Raw genomic sequence first — 19,412 nt, 5'->3', positions numbered from 1 at the left:
TACAGAGCTGTCCTCCTGAGGGTACAGACTGGCTAACCACTTCAGCTCCTTTTCTCTTGCTCATTGCTTTCCCAAGCTGTACAGAGTCATGAACAAAAATCTGGCCTGTTTCACAGATCCTGTTTAGAAACCACTGGGCCACAGTGAAATTGTCAAGAATCATCTCAAAGTTGCTTTGCTTCGGTTTGAGACATCAACATTCGCCCTAAGCACACAGTAAAAGAACTTAAAACAAGTATACCAGGAGAATCATGAGTTACTCTTGAAACTGATTAGAGAGACTGAAACTCCAAGGTAGGTCCAGGTAAAGCAACCCAGTAGGAATCCCAACACTTTTTTTCCCTTCCCCACAGCTGGATATTGAAGCTGGCTCTCTGGCCAAGGAATTGCCCCAGAACACCACTGCTACCAGCTCTCTCCCAGATCATTCAAACTGGGCTGCTAGTAGGTCTGGTCAGTGGGTGTCAGCCCCATTTTTCAAGCCCCTTCTAGTAGTACAGTAAACTCTCTCATATCCAGCATTCTATCACGTACAACACTCAAATAACTTGCATTTTAACCATAAGTAAATTTTAGTTATGCTTTCATAAGTACATTATGGTGAAGGTAAATACAAATAAATACAGCAAATTCAGTAGTCCCTCAAGTTACGCAAGGGGTGGCATTCCCACGCACTCTCACATAACTCGACTTTTGCATTAGTCAGAGACAACTTTTTCCCCCCCAGTGGAATGCATGTTCTGCAGCTGGGGAAGCAGCAGGAGCACCTGGAGCTCCTTTTAAAAGGTAAGTCCTGGGGTTGGGGGGAGGCAGATGGGGAGCTTTAAGCCTGCTGGTGGGCTGGGGCTGTGGGAGGAGGGCAGGGGGTTAAGCCTAGGATGGGTTAGGGCTGTGGGGGAGGGAGGTGGAGTTGAGCCAAAGCTGCAGGTGGGGGGCAGCTGAACTGGGGCCGGGGGGTTGAACCACGGGCAAAGGTTGTTGAACCGGGCCACAGCGGGATGGGGGTTTGAGCCAGGACCGGGGGGAGCTGGATTCTGAGTTGCACTTAACTTGTATTAATGCGAGTTAAATATAACTCGAAATCGTACAGTAAAACGTTGAAATGTACAATATACATTTACAGTGTACAATAGTACTGCTGTTGGTAAATAAAGTACTCTTCATACATTTGTGTTTGTTTCTCAATATCTAATCTTGTTTTTCTTTAGTGCTGTGCATTGCTAGGTATGCCTCTCTATTATCCAGAATATCTGAATGTCTGACAACCTCTTGGCCCCGGGGCTGCCGGATAGGAAGGAGTTTACTGTATATCAATCCATGTAGTGATGCAGGAGGATGGTCCTTTTAAGAGTACTTTGACCTTGCTTGCATTTTGAACTACAAGATAACAAAACATCTTCTTTCTGATTCTCTGGAAACACCACTAAATGAAATCTCTGGTAGCTAGCTTAGTTACAGATAACGCAGGGGTCGGCAACCAAAATAGCAAGAAGAGCTGGGTTTTTTTCAAATTTGGTAAAAAATTCAATAATTCAAGAGACACTATGCATATGAATACGAGATGGTCCTTCATAAATAAACGTCAAATCATACTTTTTGTAATCCCTATTTGAAGAACAGGGCACACACAAATGATTTGTAATGTGACATATTTACTGCAGGATGTTCAGAAACTTTTTATATATTCTATTTCCTCACACCTTACAAGAGCATGTTTGTAGCACTATTTTTCTGACTTTCACTTCCTAACCTACTTTAGTTACACCAATTTTACTTCACATTTAATTTCAGTTTCCTTTCTTAAAATACAGGTTGCCCTTCACAGAAGGAAATGATACAAGCTTCCTTTTCTTTTTTAGAATTAAGACTTTATTAGCAACATGATCAAAATGCACATACAGTATCATATCCCACAAGGCACTGCACATATTACAGGGAGAGTTATCCAACTTTTCAAGATCACATACCATTTGCTATTTAGATACGAGTTGTTCATTACTGGGCTTTTAGTCATTCACTGTTTATTAAAATAATCAGGAGGGTTTTCTTTTAAACTTTGCAATTATAGTATCAGGAGCCACAAAGAAGTCCTTAAAGAGATGCATGCAGTTCTGGAGCTGCAGATTGCATACTCGTGTGGTAGTGTATTACATAAGAACATAAGAACATAAGAATGGCCATACTGGGTCAGACCAAAGGTCCATCCAGCCCAGCATCCCATCTGCCGACGGTGGCCAATGCCAGGTGCCCCAGAGAAGGAGAACAGAAGACAATGATCAAGTGATTTATCTCCTGCCATCCATCTCCTGCCCTTGTTCTGAAGGCTAGGGCACCATACTTTATCCCTGGCTAATAGCCATTTATGGACCTAACCTGCAAAAATTTATCAAGCTCTTTTTTAAACCCTAATAGAGTCCTGGCCTTCACAGCCTCCTCGGGCAAGGAGTTCCACAGGTTGACTGTGCGCTGTGTGAAAAAAAATTTCCTTTTATTAGTTTTGAACCTACTACCCATCAATTTCATTTGGTGTCCCCTAGTTCTTGTATTATGGGAAAAGGTAAATAATTTTTCTATATTCACTTTCTCCACACCATTCATGATTTTATATACCTCTATCATATCGCCCCTCAATCGCCTCTTTTCCAAACTGAAAAGTCCCAGTCTCTCTAGCCTCTCCCCATATGGGACCCATTCCAAGCCCCTAATCATCTTAGTTGCCCTTTTCTGAACCTTTTCTAATGCCAATATATCTTTTTTGAGGTGAGGAGACCACATCTGCACACAGTACTCAAGATGTGGGCGTACCATAGTTTTATATAGGGGAAGTATGATATCTTTTGTCTTATTATCGATCCCTTTTTTAATAATTCCTAACATCCTATTTGCCTTACTAACTGCCGCTGCACACTGCGTGGATGTCTTCAGAGAACTATCCACTATAACTCCAAGATCCCTTTCCTGATCTGTCGTAGCTAAATTTGACCCCATCATGTAGTACGTGTAATCTGGGTTATTTTTTCCTACATGCATTACCTTACACTTACCCACATTAAATTTCATTTGCCATTTTGCTGCCCAATCACTCAGTTTGCTGAGATCTTTTTGTAGTTCTTCACAATCTGTTTTGGTTTTGACTGTCCTGAACAACTTGGTGTCATCTGCAATCTTGGCCACCTCACTGCTTACCTCATTTTCTAGATCACTGATGAACAAGTTGAACAGGATCGGTCCCAGGACTGACCCCTGGGGAACACCACTAGTTACCCTCCTCCATTGTGAAAATTTACCATTTATTCCCACCCTTTGTTTTCTGTCTTTTAACCAATTCCCGAGTAATAAGAGTGACTCATGGCTTTAAACTGTTACACTTAAGGAACACATACATAATTCTTGATCAGGAATTATGACACGAAGAGCTATGTTCTTGTATCTCTTGTAAGTGAAAGCCCCACACATCACAACTATGGACAATAAATAGGACTAAATGTCCTCTCCCAAATTTGGGGTCATTGTTTTATTCAAGGTCACCTGATGTGCTGGAAGAATATTCTGAAGTGTTGATAGTGCTAAGCCTGCCTATGTTATTTAGTGCCTGACATCAGATCTGTTGTGTACTGACAATTCTCCCTCAAGCACTGGGCCTCAAGTTCACCTCAAGCATGCAAACTCCTAGCCAAAAAAATAAAAATGTTCAAACCCTGTTGATTAGTCAAGATCTCTGAAGAACTATCCCTCAATCATTTCCTCAATACAGCAACCCCTTCAGGAGGAAAAAAAACTTGTTGATATCTGGTGTGTAACACAATTTAAGAAACTAGTCTTTGTCAACCAACCTTAGTTTTGCATTAATACTGTTTTCTATGCATGGCCTTATCCTCCCAGACATTGTGGGTGATATTCTGGCGAACTCAGTGACAGAACTTCCACTCATTTCCATAGGGCCAGAGCTTCACCCTGCTTTTTGGTTTCCTATGTGCACCTCTGCATCATACAGTAAATTGTAATTCCCTTCTTCCTCCCCTCACTCTTATGGGATGGCCCCCAGTTCCTGATTTTCTAAAGGGAAATTCCAAGACTGCAACAAGGGTGAGACAAGTGAGGCACCTGCCTCAGGTGCCGCAGCTCAGGGGGCACAGATAAGATGCCAGTGGCGCCATTTTTAAAAGCTGTCTGGGTGGCTGCATCTGAGCTGCATGAAGCTCAATTTAAATGGTTTAAACAGCCAGCCATTAAACCAATTAAACTGAGTTCCATTACTAAGCGTGGCAAGGTGGGGGGTAGGGGGGAGCCACACGGCAATAGTGGCAGAGCAGCAGCAGCAGTGGAGGCAGCGCTCAGCAATGGCACTGGAGCTCTGCTGCATGTGAAGTAGAGTGGCTGAGGGAGGCGGCAGGGGGGAGCATTTTGTTTGGGGCTGAGTGGAGGCGTTTAAGCAAGGGGGTGGGTGTGAGCAGGGGCTGGGCTGGCAAGGGCCATGGCTGAGCTGGAAGGTGTTGGAGGCTGGGGGCGGGCAGGGGTTGGGGGCCTGGAGGTGGCAGAGGCTAGGCACCGGGCTGGCAGGGGCCGGGATGTTGAAGCCAGGGGCTGGGCTGGGAAGTGTTCTGGACTCCCAAGCTGCAGGCTCTCTGCTCTGTGTGGTCCCCTCTCTGTCAGTGTATCCATCCCTGTGTCTGCTGTGGGCCCCTCGGGGAGGGTTACTGGACCAAGGAAGTAACTCTGAAAAGAAGGTGAGGAGAGTGGGTGCTTCCTGCCTGGATGAGAGGACAAAAGTTTAGGAATCAGCAACACCAAGAGGGAGCTATTTCTTCCTTCTTACAGTAGAAGTAACAGCAGAACATATATGTGATCTTAGGACTGTAATATTCCAGGTACTCTGCCTGCTGGTGCTAACCCAAGAGAAGGAAACCAAGAGGTCTCACAATAGTATTATAACTATAGTGACTCCCTCTGAACTTATTTATGCTATCTTTCATGTCGCCCAAATTATCTAATGCTGAAATTATCTAACTGATGCAACAATTTCCTCTCCCCTGGTGATCATAGTGGAAGCTTTGGCTTTGGTTGCCCTGGATTGATTTATTGTTGTTTTAAACTAGAATTTGCTCTAATCAGAATTGTACACTACAGTTACTAAATGCTGATGACTCTGGATGGCTGTAAGATCTATCATGTCTACTATTACTAGGACACTACTAAATTCACAGTTCATTTTGATCAATTTCATGGTCATAGGATTTTTAAAATGGTAAATTTTATTATTTCAGATGTATTAAATCTCATATTTCACAGTGTTGAACTTGTAGGGGTTTTGACCAAGAAGGAGTTTGGGAGAGAGGTGTCACTTGGTTATTGTAGGGTCTGGCTGCAGTCAGTGTTTTCCCCTCCAACTTTTCCCACCTCAAACAGAATTAATTCTTTTTATGCGCACCTCCACCGTGGAGCTGATAGGTGACACATCACCTTCATATTGCTGCTCATAACAAAATTAATGTGGTGGGAGTAAAGCCAAGGGGTTCTAAGGGTGAGAGGTAGCTCAGGGTTGTAGCAGAGAGTTAGGGTGCAAGGCCTCTGGCTGGGAGAGTGTAGGCTCTTGGGTGGGTCTGGGGATGAGGAGTTTGGGGTGCTAGAGAGGGGATTTGGCTTTGGGGAGGAGCTCTGAGCTAGGGGTGTGGGCTTTAGGGTAGGGCTGAGGATTAGGCTTTGGGGTACAGGAAGGTACTCAGGCCTAGGTGGTGTAAGGGTTGGGGCTCAGGTTTACCTGGACAGATTTCTGCAGCAGATGGCAGGGAGGGGTTCCCCTCTTGCCAGCTGTGGCCAGTGATGAAGGGTGCCCACCTTTGCCAGCCTTGGCAGCTTCAGTGCTTCAGTAGAGAGCTCTCTCCCCACTGCAGCCCTAAATCCCAGAACAATGCTTAATGGGAAGCTGCACAGCTTACAGGAAACTTAGGTTATAGTACAGTGACATTTCTACACTGCCACTGATGGCAATGTTGCCTTCAGAGCTGAGCAGTTGGAGAGCACAGATTCCGTCCTGGAGTCCAGCTCTGAAGGCAGAACCAATGCTAGCAACAACGTAGACTAATGGAGGGCACGGTATGATATTGTATTGCCACCCTTATTTCTGCACTGCTGCTGAAAGGTCCCCGCCTTTAGAGCTGGGTGCACAGCTAACAGCCATCACTCTCTGGAAGCCCAGCTCTGCAGACAGGGCAGAGGTAAAGGTAGCAATAATGTGACACGCACACCCTGTCTTGTCTCAGGTGCAAAATTAGCTAGTTATAGCACTGGGAAATTCATCGGCCCAAAAGAGCATAAAAAGCATGGTTAAAAAACTAGCCTGGACATAACAAGCACCATCCACAATTAAGACTTCAGAAGCACAGAATCCCAATAGCATCTAGAAGTTTCAATCAAGATCTCTTTTACTAGACACAAACATGTAAGAGATAGTATCTACTCAGAAAAAAGTGCCATCTGCATAGACGAGATGGACAAGTGGTGAGAGCAAGACAGGGAACTTGTGAATATTTGAGGCGAACTTAGCTTAAGTGTCTTGCGTTGGACACAGGTCTCTCAAGTCCCCTCCAGTGAAGCACAAATTCACCCATCCTCCCCAGGAAACATCCCCGCAAGTAACCAAGTATCATTCATACACTTATTGCTATTGGTTTGGCACCACACAGATCACAATAGGTGATCACTGATGTAAGTCATGTGTACTCACTAAGCCAGTGTTTCTGTTGGGAGGTGGCCAATGTCTTCTACATGAGAGTTTGTATAGACTGAAAGAAAATACAGAGTCAGGCCGAAACTGCAAGTCATCGTAGGCTAATTAGAAGAGGGTAAGCACAGACAAACAGCTTGGGTTGTTCATAATTTCATATTGTCATCTCACTGGTTTTTTTACAGATGCTGATCAGCAATGAACATTCCATAATTACTGCTGCGAAATTTAAGTGTGCCAGATGAAGTGGGACTAAAGCAGATTTTAATATGGCAGACACACAGAGCAGGATCCTTGATGTTTGCTTTAAATCAACTACTTCACATCCTCCCCTCAAAAGTAGCTATGTACTGCTCCACTGCTTTCCCAGACCCCTCTTCACAAGGTCCCAAAGCCCTCATGTCTTGATCATGCAACTCTCTTTCATACAAGTCGTCTCATTTTACACACATGATCCCATTTACGTTAATGGGACTACTTATGCAAGAACTGCGGGATTTGGAAAGGGATGCGGGATTGGGTCCAGTGTTCCCTGTAAGCTGAGCATGGTGAGATTCAGGAGACATCCAGCTGATTAGCAGCGCACCCGCAGCACCCACATGGGACAGCATGGGTTTCTACATCTGCACATGCCTTGGTATACATGTTTATTCTGCACATAACTGGAAAAAAAAATAGAGGGAATAATGACTGGATCTTAAATACACACTGCACCAGTGAAAAGCTGCTGCTTCTGTGATGGAGAACAGGAGTCAGAAAACTGCTGAATAGAACCGTAGATAATAGCAACAGTGAAGGTGAGCAAGCAGAGTGATGAGAAAAGAGACAAAAACCTTTTATCCAAGGCTCTTGGGCAAATCTTTTCCTCTTAAGAAAGTAACATGGTTTCTTTAACGTGAACCAAAATAGAAGCACCTTTGGTTTTTCATGTTCACCTGAAAGCTTCACATATGTCATGCTGCATGGTTTGCACTTCTACTGCCCAGCTGTGTCACACAAGGCTGAGCTGACCCTGCTGGGATCTGGTGGGAGCGTATGGGGGTGGAAGTACAACTGTCTATGCCTTTCAAACCTAAAACCAGCCCATGTATCTATTCAGAACTCCTGCACCTAGATTCCACTAAAGTGATGGGTGAGCTACAGACAGAAGATATGTTTTTAATCTATTCATCTAATTTATCTCTATTTTCATCATGATCCAGGAGAAGGAAAAAAAGAATATTTATACATGTTATATAACACCCACCCCTTTGAAGTTTAAAAAACTCAAGATCTTTGAAGCAAGGTTTACCTCCCCCTTTAAGAGCCACCCAGGACACCACTGATGCCTAAAGTAGTAATAATAATCCTTGCTTTAAAATCATCCCAAATATAGATATTCATGGGTTCATAAACTTAAAGTCAGAAGTCTCATTTGACCTCTAGCATAACAAAGACCATAGAATTTTGCAGATAGACACACACATAGATCTTTAGTACGTAACGCATGGAAGCCCCTGACATATATCATTATTCTTTGTTCTTTTTCTTTTATATCCTTTATTATGTGTAAAGTTACAGCCATCTCTCAAAAAGTCAAGGCTGCATTCACTTAAGCCAGTGGATGCTCAGCCTACATACAAATATATCCAATTGTCAATGGATAAGTGTTTTGAGAACTTTGTTTACAGTTCTGTTTTCTTGGAGACACTTCATTTTCTTTTTCCCCCAGAGTGACTCCATGAGAACACTCAGCTCTTTTGGTAAGATGGCTATAGCCACGATCTGACATTTTCAGGACATACGCTAAATATGGAAGCTGCGTAAATTAGCCAGGGGTTACTAACAGGACAGTTATTTCTCCTGGAAAAAGTAAGCAGGCTGTTCTCTAACCTAACCTGGACAGAAAATGACACTGTGTTCAACAGTCTTATCGCAGTCTTGGTAAAACAGCATTAGTGGTAAGTACTAGGGCTTTCTAACATATGGAATTCACCCCTATTCAGAGAGCCAGGCTTTTGCTCCACTTAATGCCCATTCAGGGGCCCTGGCTTTTTGCTCATGAATTTCAACTACTGGGAATACCATACGCCTGGCAGGAGATAAGATTCATCTTAGATTTCTAAGTAGCTATGTTCAAAAATCTTTTTGTCTGATTATTTCAAAAACTATAAAACACACAGTCCCAGACATTCAGTTATACTATGTAGATTCAAACAAGCATAATATACTGTTTCCAGGAAGTTTTTATTGTTTATGCCCACTCTGCTTTAGTATCCATGCAGCCTGAACTACACATACCAAGTCTTGCTCCAGCATGCACTGGGCTTAGTGTAACTCAGAAATAGAACATTCTCCTATACTTTTTCAAAGCCTTATGACAGAGCTGAAGTGCAGGCTTCTACCCACTGCTCTAACAATGGGCCTTTGATCCTGACCTAGAAGGACCTGTTAGTAAGACAGTAGTGCAGCCTTCTTACTCGTTCAGCCCTGGCAAACAGAGTTTTCCCTTGTAGTTACAGGTAAAGCTCTGTAACAACACGCACACCCACAGTGAAAGTAAATGCAAGTTTTGCTTGCAACACTACTTACTATTTTTCATCATTTACATTGCATTAATGACCACAGAGTGTTAAGTGCTTTCCAAACACACAAGAAGGGGTGGCCACCACATGGCCTGCAGACCAGAATTCAGTCCGCAACACCTTTTCATCTGGCCCGTTAAGCCTTTTCCCACGGCATCAGTACCATTATACCCAAGCAGCCCAAAGTGAGTGAAGGGCACAGGGTGTAGTCAGGCTGGGGCAAGGATCAGCAACCTACGGCTCCGGAGCTGCATACAGCCCTCTGCCCTGCCATGGCTGAAATAATGGAACTAGATTTAATTGGTTTAACAGCTGGCAGGGTGGTGGGAGGGATCCGACCATTAAACCAATTAAATTTAGTTCCATTATTTCGGCCACAGCAGGGCAGGGAGCCACCTGTGCAGCAGGTGGGGGAAGTGACCAGGAAAGCTGGGGGTAGGAGCAGACAAGTCTGCCCCTCCTGGAGCCACGCAACCCCACTGAGAAGTGGGGGGAGATGGCAGCTGCAGAGGAGCAGCAGCAACAGCATGCAGAGCTCATCACCTGTAGCAGGGTAATCCTGGAGATGGGGGGCGGGTTTGGGGCTGAGAGGGGTTACTTCGGGGGATGTGCGGGGTCATGTTTGGAACTGAGAGGGGTTAATTCTGGGGATAGGGGGAGGCAGGTTTGGGGTTATTTTGTGTTCAGCGCCTGGAACATGTAACAAATTGCTATGTGGCCCCCGATGCAAAAAGGTTGACCACCCCTAGTCTAGACAGATTACCCTATTGCATCATGTATTTTCTATGATCATTTTAATGTATCTTTTTTCTTTCCATGGACACCCTGTAATATGGACCCATACTGCAGGGGGTCCATGAAAAAAATAAAATATACATTAAAAGGATCACAGAAAATAAGTTTTAAATAAATTGCAAAAATGCCATCATTATTTTTAAATTAAATATCTTCCAATAATATCATTAATTGCCGTCCAAAAAATCTATGTTGTGGTTTCCTTTTTCATTTAATGAAATGTACACAGCATCTAGAATTGTCTTTGATGAATGTCCACGAACAGTTTGGGGGGCAAATGGGGGCCCACAAATGGTTTGGGAGGGTAACTGGGGAGTCCGCAAGAGTGAAATTGTTGGGAATCACTGAGTAGGCAGTACTTTGTGTTTAGACAAAGAACGGTTGGAGGAGGTTTTCACAAAAGGGAATCCACAAGAGGTAGAAAGCTAAAGCATGAAGTGTCTCACTTCCCCTCAAATACTGGGGAGAGAGGAGAAAGATTGAAAAAGAATGCTGGAAAATGGGAGGGTTGGAAACGCAAACACTAATCCACAAGGAACCAGCATGAGATCACCGTGTCATTTCAAGCACACAGGACATCAACAGTCATCAAGATGCTAGTGGCTAATGCTAATGGCTTTCAGTCCCCAACAACCTGATTTGGATTTGAACTGGTGACCTGTATCTTATTACCAATCCCTGAGCCATCTAGTCCCCAGGGAAATCTATGCTTTAGCACACTCATTTCCTAAACATGGCTAAGGTAATCATGTATAAGAACATGTGGCTGTTACAGTCTTACAGAGCCATGAACATGGTGAGCAGTCACAGATTTTTACATTTTACGGGCAATATAGGCCATTGTTAAACAGTTATAAAACTTACCAGAAGATATCACTGGAAAAAGGGGAAAGGAAACATTAGCGCTCACAATCCTCAATAATTACCTCAGATGTTAAGGTGTAGTTGTTACTGGGGATTCTCCACCAACTGCTCATCTCTCAGATTTCCCACATTAAGGGATAAAGCCTAAGGCCAATGGAGTTAAAAGCAATTTTGCCATTATCTTCTATGGAACTAAGATTTATCCCTACAGAAATGATGAGCCAGTGGAACGTTTTAGGATCGTATTGAGAAGGCTAGATCATCTGTAATCAGCATCACAAGTCTGGCTGTAGCCAAACCAAAAATCTACTGTAAAAAATTCATCTCTAATACAATCTTTACTAATTTGGAAAGGTTAAAAGAGCAGTACCATAATATTCATAAAGTAGAAACCTTACAATAGTTTAATAAAGTGACAGCCTTCTTATTTCATAAACATTTTAAAAGTCCAAAAACAGCACAAGCTTCAGTATCTAATAATCATCTGAACAATACATAATAGCTTACAACAAGGAACAAAAACAAAGCAGGTGTCCTACATTCTCCATTACTATTGACAATTGAATAATAAAAATGAATCATGTAAAAGTGAATGAATAAAATGGCACATGAAGATTGCCCTGAGCACAACTGAAGAACACACACATCCCTGCCCCTAATATACTAGATATAGTAACTTGCATTAATTTATCATCAGCATGTGAACTGCACACCGGGTGGCTGTCATCTAGTTAAAGTGCTATCGGGCAGGATCAATCAAGACGCAGACACAAAGAAATTAAGTGGTAAAGAACACCACACGCAGATGAGGGCTGAAAGGAAAAATGTACGGAAATGCAGGGTAGGGAGAAGACATGGAAACTAGAATAGAGGATGTGAAAAGGAGATATAAAAATAGGCAGGACAAGAGGGACACAAGAACAAATGAGGCAGGAAGAGGAAGATGAAAGACAGGAGGAAAATAAGAGCAAAGCTACTAGCAACGGGACTAGTAATTAAAAGTCAAAACTAGAACTTCCCAGATACATTTTAAAATACAGTCACTACTTTATTTTATGTCTTGTGATGAGTCTACACAAAATAAAAAATGGCAGAGACAAAGGCGATCTGGAACTTCTAATTATCATATCTCATAAGGTAAGAGCAAGGAGACACTCAACCCTGTTGCAAGGTGACAAATTTAAAGCTGTTAAAATGAAATACATTCCCACTAACTATACAGTTAGCCTGGGGAACTCATTGCCGCAAAATATCTTTGAGACTAAGTTCTTAGCAGGATTCAACAAACGGTCAGACATTTCTAATGATCAGAGTTCTAGTTACAATTGTAAATATTACAAACTAGAGGTTTGGAAAAAGGTATAAATCCTTATGTCCCACCTGGCCTCAACATCTGGGCATTCTGGGTTAGAAGAAACTTTCTCTTGGGGCAGATTAGACCATAACTGCCTGACAGGCCCACTACCTGGAGGGGAGGATATGCAAAGGGGGAAATTGCCCCAGGGCTTGGTGATTCAAAGGGGCCCAGAGCTCCCAGCTGCTTTTGCTGCTGCTTTGGCAGTGGCTGGAGTACTGGAGCCCTTTGAATTGTTGCCAGAGCACTGGCTCTTCATAGCTCTGGAGGGGGCAGGGGTGCATCGCAGTTCGGGCAACACTGAGAGCTGGCTGCCCCCGGCCCTGGCCCTTCCACTTGAGGAAATTGCCCCCACCCACCCCCTAGGGTCTGTGGTGGCTGTTAGCCATGATAGTACACTACCTCTGAATTACTTGCACCACCTCTGAATTTCCTGGTAGTGGCCCTCACTGAGCACACGATACCAGGCTAGAATGGTGTTACAATCCCCTGTTTGAGAACCCCTGCTGTACATAAATAAAACTGGTGCTCAAACCTTTCCTCTTGCACCCCCCCCCCTTGGATCCAGACTCCCCTTGGCTCAGAACTGGGGCTGGGGGAGGTCAGGAGCAGATCCAGGAATTGAAGCCACAGCTGGCAGTCAGGAGTGGGGCTGGGACCACAGCTGTGGCCAGAGCTGTGTTGCTCCTTCCCAGCCCACTGTGGGAGTGGACCCAGGCCCTGCCATACCCCTTCTAGGCCCCACAGATTGGGGACCTCTGTCCTAAGGATATTTGAAGGCCTTTGATGAACCGCATGGCATCTGAAGCTCACTTGCAGTTCAATCAATAATAATGGTGTTGATGGCTAGTAATACCCAGATTTACACCAGGGCTTGTGTTTATAACGTCCTTGTGTGGCTATGTATGGAAAACCTCAGCCTGGTGCATATCCAATGAACCATGGCTGTTTCTCTTAAGGGAGCTGCTGCGTGCGTCATCCCTGCAAATTCTACTCATAGTTGGCTATTTTAGAGACTTGGTGTAGCAGTAACCATCTGGTTAGCTTTAGTGTCAAAGCGCAGTGTCAGGCAGCAAACAACTCATCCATCAGACAGGTGTAGGCTACAATATCTTCCTAGAATGCAAAGAAAATAAAAATGGGCTTCCACCACCTAATTAAAGACTATCAGCCATACTATAACAAGAATTGCTGCTCATATGTTGCAATCTGACACATGCAACCAAGAAACACACCATATAAATAATTCCAGCGCAGGGAAAACACGCTGCTTTGCAGCTCAGACAAAAACTCCATCTGGAGCAATGTTCAAATATTTTAAATTCTTGTCACCTTTAGCTCTGTTTTACTGCCCACCATCATTCAAAAGAAAAAAAATGACTCTCATATCTGCGTTCAGACACTTTGATCTAAGGGACTGTCAGCAACTAACACGGTTATTGCTATAAAGTTACTTGCAACAGGAATCACGGATGCCAATTACACACACCCTAGAAGACTTTAGTCTGCATTATACAATCTGACAAACTGCAAGACATTTGAAGAACTCCCAAAGGTGCTGACTGCCCTAATATAACCATAACTGAGTTCCCCACTCACAAACGAAGTCGGCAAGATCTACATTAGAAATTGCAGCCAGATTTTCCAGCTGCAATGAGGCTGAACTTCATGCTGCTAAAACAAATCCCTTTCTTCAACGTGTGGTTGTTAGTTTGGTCTCATGGCTCACTATCATTGTCATACTGGTAGTTTGCACAGGAGTGACTACTTCACATGCGAGATCTAATGTTCAGAGCAAAGCACAATCTACAGAGACACTGATTTCCAATTTCAACCCTTTGTTTGGATGCCATCACTCTGTGTCATGTTTTGCCTAAACAAGTTTGCAGGCTCTTTGGAGCCCGGAGCCTGTCTTTTACCTACTGCACAAGATGTACCTGTAACTCTGTATAAGTGTTCACACTTTTTGTACTAGTGACCTCTTTCACACAGCAAGCATCTGAATGTGACTCTCTTACTAGCCAAAAAGTTTAATTTAGTTTAATTTAATGCGGGCTTTGGTGACAACCCCCAGTTTGAGAAACCCAGCTCTATGAAAAGAACAGTGTTGCCCTTTTTGATCTGAATGGTTAACCAAAGTTCAGGACTCTGAAGGTTATTCAGTTGAGAACAGAAATGGGTGTCAGCCAGGTACTTCTTGGATGTAATCTTGTTTGCTTACAAAAAAAGTACGAAGACTTGTATTTCTGACTGCACAAGAAACCTGGAACAAAATGGAGAAGTTTCTTGCTCAGAGATCCCCAAGTCCTTTCAGCCAAAGGCTCTCCCTAGCTTTTTCCCAGGTCACATTTGTGCTCAGAGGCAGAGGCTACTGCTTGGTTTTCTTGCTTTCTCCCGCACCCCGCCACTCTGCATTTCCAGAAAGTTTTGTCTCTCTGTTTCTTTCTGTGTGTCCTCTCACACAGCTACATACAGTCAGTCCCACCTGGCCACAATACCCAGCTGAACCTGCCACCCCTCAGGCCCAGAACTTTCCTGGGCCAGGGCAGAAAATCCTGCCAGCTGAGACCAGGGAGCAGATGACAATGGGCCCAGCTGGAGCAACTCTGGCTGTGAAGAGGGCAGGAAATTTTCTCCTAGCACCTTCCCCAGCAACCCCCTATGCTGTGCCCAGACAAGGATCTGCTGTGCTTTCTCCACTCCACCAGTTACCTGAGTCCTTCTCCTACTCCACTTCCCATGTGGCATGCTCAGTCCCCTGTCTCATATCAACTGGGTCCATATAAGAAGAAGGAAGAGCCAGTGCTCATGTCGCTGATGGTGGCTCCTTAAAGGTTCCCTCTCCATGGAGCAGGGCAGCTGCCTGAGAGAGCCCAGCTAGGGAGGTGATGATTTCTGCTCCCTACCTCAGCCCAGCTCAGGGACTAAGCAAACCAGAAACATGACAGGGGTGAGACAGGGCTCCAGCTTTCTTGGCCACTGTACCCGGCACCCTAGCCAGGGTAGGAAGGGGAAATTAACACCTTGCCAGCTGGGTTTTTGCAGGCAGTCACAGCACTGCACAAAGCCAGGACCTGGAGTAGCCAGCATGAGAAGCACCCCATCCCCTCCCCACCCAGCTGACAGGACAGAGACCAAACATGCCTGGGGACAGGCACAGTGGGAGGATAGAGCCCTGCCCCCTCTCCCCACAGTAGGGCAAGCAAAAATCAGGGGGGAGGGCCCCTTTGCCTCCAATGCACCCATTACATATTGTTTTATGAAAAGTGTTAACTCATGGGAGATGCATATTGTTTTTGTATGAGTTCATCTGAGCATGTAGTGAATATATGGATAAGATGGGTCAGTTATTACTGGGGCATTTAATGCATGGGATTAGGAACACTACAGGCTGTTATAGGCACGTGAAGGACTCAAAGATATTGAGAGGTCTATTCTGGAAGGTATTGACAGTAATGGAGATAGTCTGTTTTTCATCTGTTGATATGGCAGGGGCTGGTGCCTCTCTGAATGCATGTGCTGCAGAGAATTAAAGATTATTTAAATATAGTTTTCCCTGCTCCCCTAAATAATGAAATATGGAGCTCAGGTGCCAACAAAGGAAGTGATGTCACAATTGGCAAACTGATGGAAGTATATCCACTGTAACAATAAAACTTTCTACCCTCTAGAGCACAAGGTGTTTGGCAGACAACCCCTTATGAAGCTGGGTAACATTATTTCAATGTTACAGATGGGGAAATGTGTACTAACATAAGCCATAACTTACAAGGGAATAGTGTGAGAGTTTTACTATTAATTTTGTGTGTCTCTTCTCCTCACTCCATCCTGAGGGCCATAAAATATTTAATGTATTTATTGTAGGGTCTGATTTGGTCATTTTGATTAGTACTCATCCCAGCACAGGAAAGGCTGCTGTGTGTCACTTGAGATCTGAAGTATGAGAGTAAAAATAACCTGCCTTCCACTACACATGATGAACACCAGACAGCTGAGTCATCTTTAAAGCCCCTTTTTATTTTCCAAATTAAGAAAGAAATATCAAAGCAAGAAGGTTTAAAGATCCAAAAATTGGAGAAGCACAAACTAAAAACCCTGCCATTCAGTTTCTGTACTTCCTTTAGATTTCTCTCCCTTTCATGACAGGCTTTAACTTTATTTCTGTATCTAGACTAACTCCAGCTAAGGAAATTGACATTAAAAGGACAGTCCATTTACTTTTTATATCAGGCAATTTCAAAGAAGTTTCATTTCCAATAGAACATGTACTGAAAAATAAAGGGACTTCCTGCTCCTGTGTTAAAGTTTATAACGGTCTTTCTCAATGAGAGAGAAAGGCCCAGACTGAGCATCTATTTCCCACTGAAATAAGGGCCTAAATCTGGGCCAAAATGACAAAGGATCCCATCCAGCAATTGAATAATTGCACCCTCAATGATCTGGTGTTCTGCAAGAGTTCAAGTTACCACCTGCACAGATCCAATTTCAGGATCAGGGCCTGGCAAACACATGGTAGAGTGAAAGTGACCATATACTTAGCGTTCATTTGACACCAACTGAAAGCATCTGAGAGTAGGAGGGACACTGTAACTTCTTTCTGTTCTATTGATTTTAGACAAATTCCAACTATTGGAGGTAAACAAGTTTCAAGCCAAATAGTCATTTTCAAGCTGACTAGGATCCTTTAGAGCATGGGTGTCCAACCTTTTGGCTTGCCTGGGCCGCATTGAGTGAAGATAGTCTTGGGCCGTGTACAAAATATATAATATAGTTAATGTATATAAACCACATAATAATGTTAAAAGTTTACGATCTTGTGGGGCCGCATTACTAGCTGTCCAGGGCCGCATGCGGCCTGCAGGCCGCAGGTTGGACACGCCTGCTTTAGAGTAAGGGCTTCCTACAGATGCACTAACAACAGAACACATAGAGATTCAGTGGGAAAACAAAGCCATCCATGTGCACTTGCCAATTAATATATGTGAATGAGCACATTTGCTGCTTATTGCATCACCTGTGTGAAAACTAAAACAATTCAGCAAAGAGCACACAGACAGTAGGAAACCGCTGAGGGCTTCAAAATTTAAGACTAGCAGGAACTACTAGATCATCTAGTCTGACTTCCTGTATATATTCAGACAACCAGCATCCCTCAGCACCAACACTCGAAACCAAACAACCAAAATTAGATCAAAATATTACTGATTATATGCTAAAGGCTGTGAATGGAAAGGACAGTATTCCCTGCTATTGCAGGGGCTGCATGCCAGCAACTGATTAAGTGACATGGACCCAGATAACCCCAGAAAGTGACCTGCCCTGACTGGGTCACCTATAAAATATCAAAATCACACAGGAAAAAAATACTGGGGTCTAATCAATTACTTCAAATTCACACTGGGCTGAAGAGATGGAGACTCCAGCACCACACACAATTTGCTAGTGATTTGTGCTGAAGGATCTATTCAGCTGCAACAGACCAGTTATAAATGAGGACATGCATGAGACTGGAAAATAAACCCCAGCCTGGGAAGCACAAGGACTGAGGGAAGCTGGATTGCAAAGAAGAAAGCCTACAGTCACTCCAGCTACAGCTACTCTGGGAACAGAGATGGTTATGACTCACTTGCGACTTACAACAGGCATCTTAAAGCCCCTTTCATGTTGCAGTGACACTGAAATCAGGAAGTGGGGAGACCCCAGCTGGCACTTGCCCATCTATTCCCACCCTCCCACCTAATTCAAATGTTGATGAGCTCAGCAGCTCCCACAACAGAAAATCCCATCCCTTCCCCCCACCCCTCCAGACAGCCAGGAATGCCCTGTGCACTTGGGGATGAGGAGGAAGTGAACACCCTAAAGGGATGGTTGGGAACCACAGTCACAGCACTGGTAAGGCAGTTGAAGCCTAGGGGTACCTAAGAGGAGACCCTGAGCAGTCTGCCTGTAAGTTGAGCATTTGGGCAGCCACCCAGGAGAAATTCAAATGCCACCCAGCTGATCGCAGAGTACTCACAGCTGACAGTATGTGTTTCTACCGCTGCTGCACATCCGCACATACCTCAGTGCATATGACAAAATTTATTCTGAATATGGATGGAAAAAAATAGAGGGAGCATTGACCCAGATGGGTTTTCAGGCCAGGAGGGGGAAATGCAGCAGGTGGAGCAGGTGAAGGAGGGGGATAATAACCAAGCAACAGTGGGAAGTTTGGTGCCTGGGGCTGGAGTCAGAGAGATAAAGGGGGAAAGGGGAGATTGCAACTGGGAAGGGGACAGGTTTCCAGGCCAGGAAGATGTCTAAGGGGCTGGCCCAGATTTGCTGTGGGACTCTGGCAGAGGAAATAGCAGAAGGGGCGATATGGGGATGCGGGGGTGGGTAGAAGCCATAGGGAGCTTGCGGTAGAAGGGCAGTGAAGCCAGGATGAGGGCTTTGTGGGGCGGAGGGATAGACGAAGAGAACTGGGGGAGGGGGACGTTTGTTGCCTGCCTGAGGACGAAAGGCCAGGGGGAGGTTTGCCCCGGGCTGAGGGGGCTGCAGCGGAGCCGGTCCGTAGCCGGCGGGGCGGCTGCACTCACCGGGGACTCGTAGGAGAACGCACACTCCGTCTTGTAGACCCGGTCCCCCGACTTGGGCACGCGGATCGTGGGCATGTAGGGGACCAGCAGCTCCCCCAGGTCCCCCGCGGCCATCTGCGCATCCCTGGCGCTCCCGAACAGCGCGGCCCGCTGCATGCTTCCCGCCGGCCGGCCGCACCGCCAGCGCGGGCACAGCAGAGCGGGCGCAGCCGGGCCCGGGCCACGGGGAGGGGCGGCGGAAGATGCTATTTTTAACCCCAGGCCAGCGGGAGCGGCCCCGGCTGCAGCCCTGGGGTCCTGGCGCTGGGGCGCGGCCGGGAGAGGAGGAGCCCGCGGAAGAGGGACGGAGGAAGGGCAGCGCCGGGAAAGGATGTGAAGGGAGGGAGGGGCCAGGGAAGCAGGCGGGGGCCAGCGATTGGGAATCCCTCAGCTCCCTTCCCCGGAGCTGCAGCACCCTCGTTCTGCCCGGCGGGGAAGTCAGGGCCAGGCGAACGTGACAAGACAGAATCACAGAACACCAGGGCGGGGAGGGA

At 45.1% G+C, this 19,412-nt stretch overlaps 1 protein-coding gene across 1 annotated transcript in view; it reads right to left on the bottom strand.

Annotated features, from left to right (window-relative positions):
• USP13 (ubiquitin specific peptidase 13) overlaps nucleotides 1-19,208 on the bottom strand; it is a 109,525-nt gene extending 90,317 nt beyond the window's left edge. The window contains exon 1 of the mRNA XM_075004700.1: nucleotides 18,880-19,208. Coding sequence (XP_074860801.1) covers nucleotides 18,880-19,035 — 156 coding nt within the window. The 5' untranslated portion in view covers nucleotides 19,036-19,208. The remainder of the gene's footprint in view (nucleotides 1-18,879) is intronic.
• Between the last annotated feature and the right edge of the window lie 204 nt (nucleotides 19,209-19,412).

The sequence above is a fragment of the Carettochelys insculpta genome, chromosome 10, assembly GCF_033958435.1.
Source record: "Carettochelys insculpta isolate YL-2023 chromosome 10, ASM3395843v1, whole genome shotgun sequence".
Taxonomy (NCBI): Eukaryota; Metazoa; Chordata; order Testudines; family Carettochelyidae; genus Carettochelys; species Carettochelys insculpta.
The sequence above is the reverse complement of the archived record's forward strand: the minus strand, read 5'-3'. Positions and strand labels throughout refer to the sequence as shown.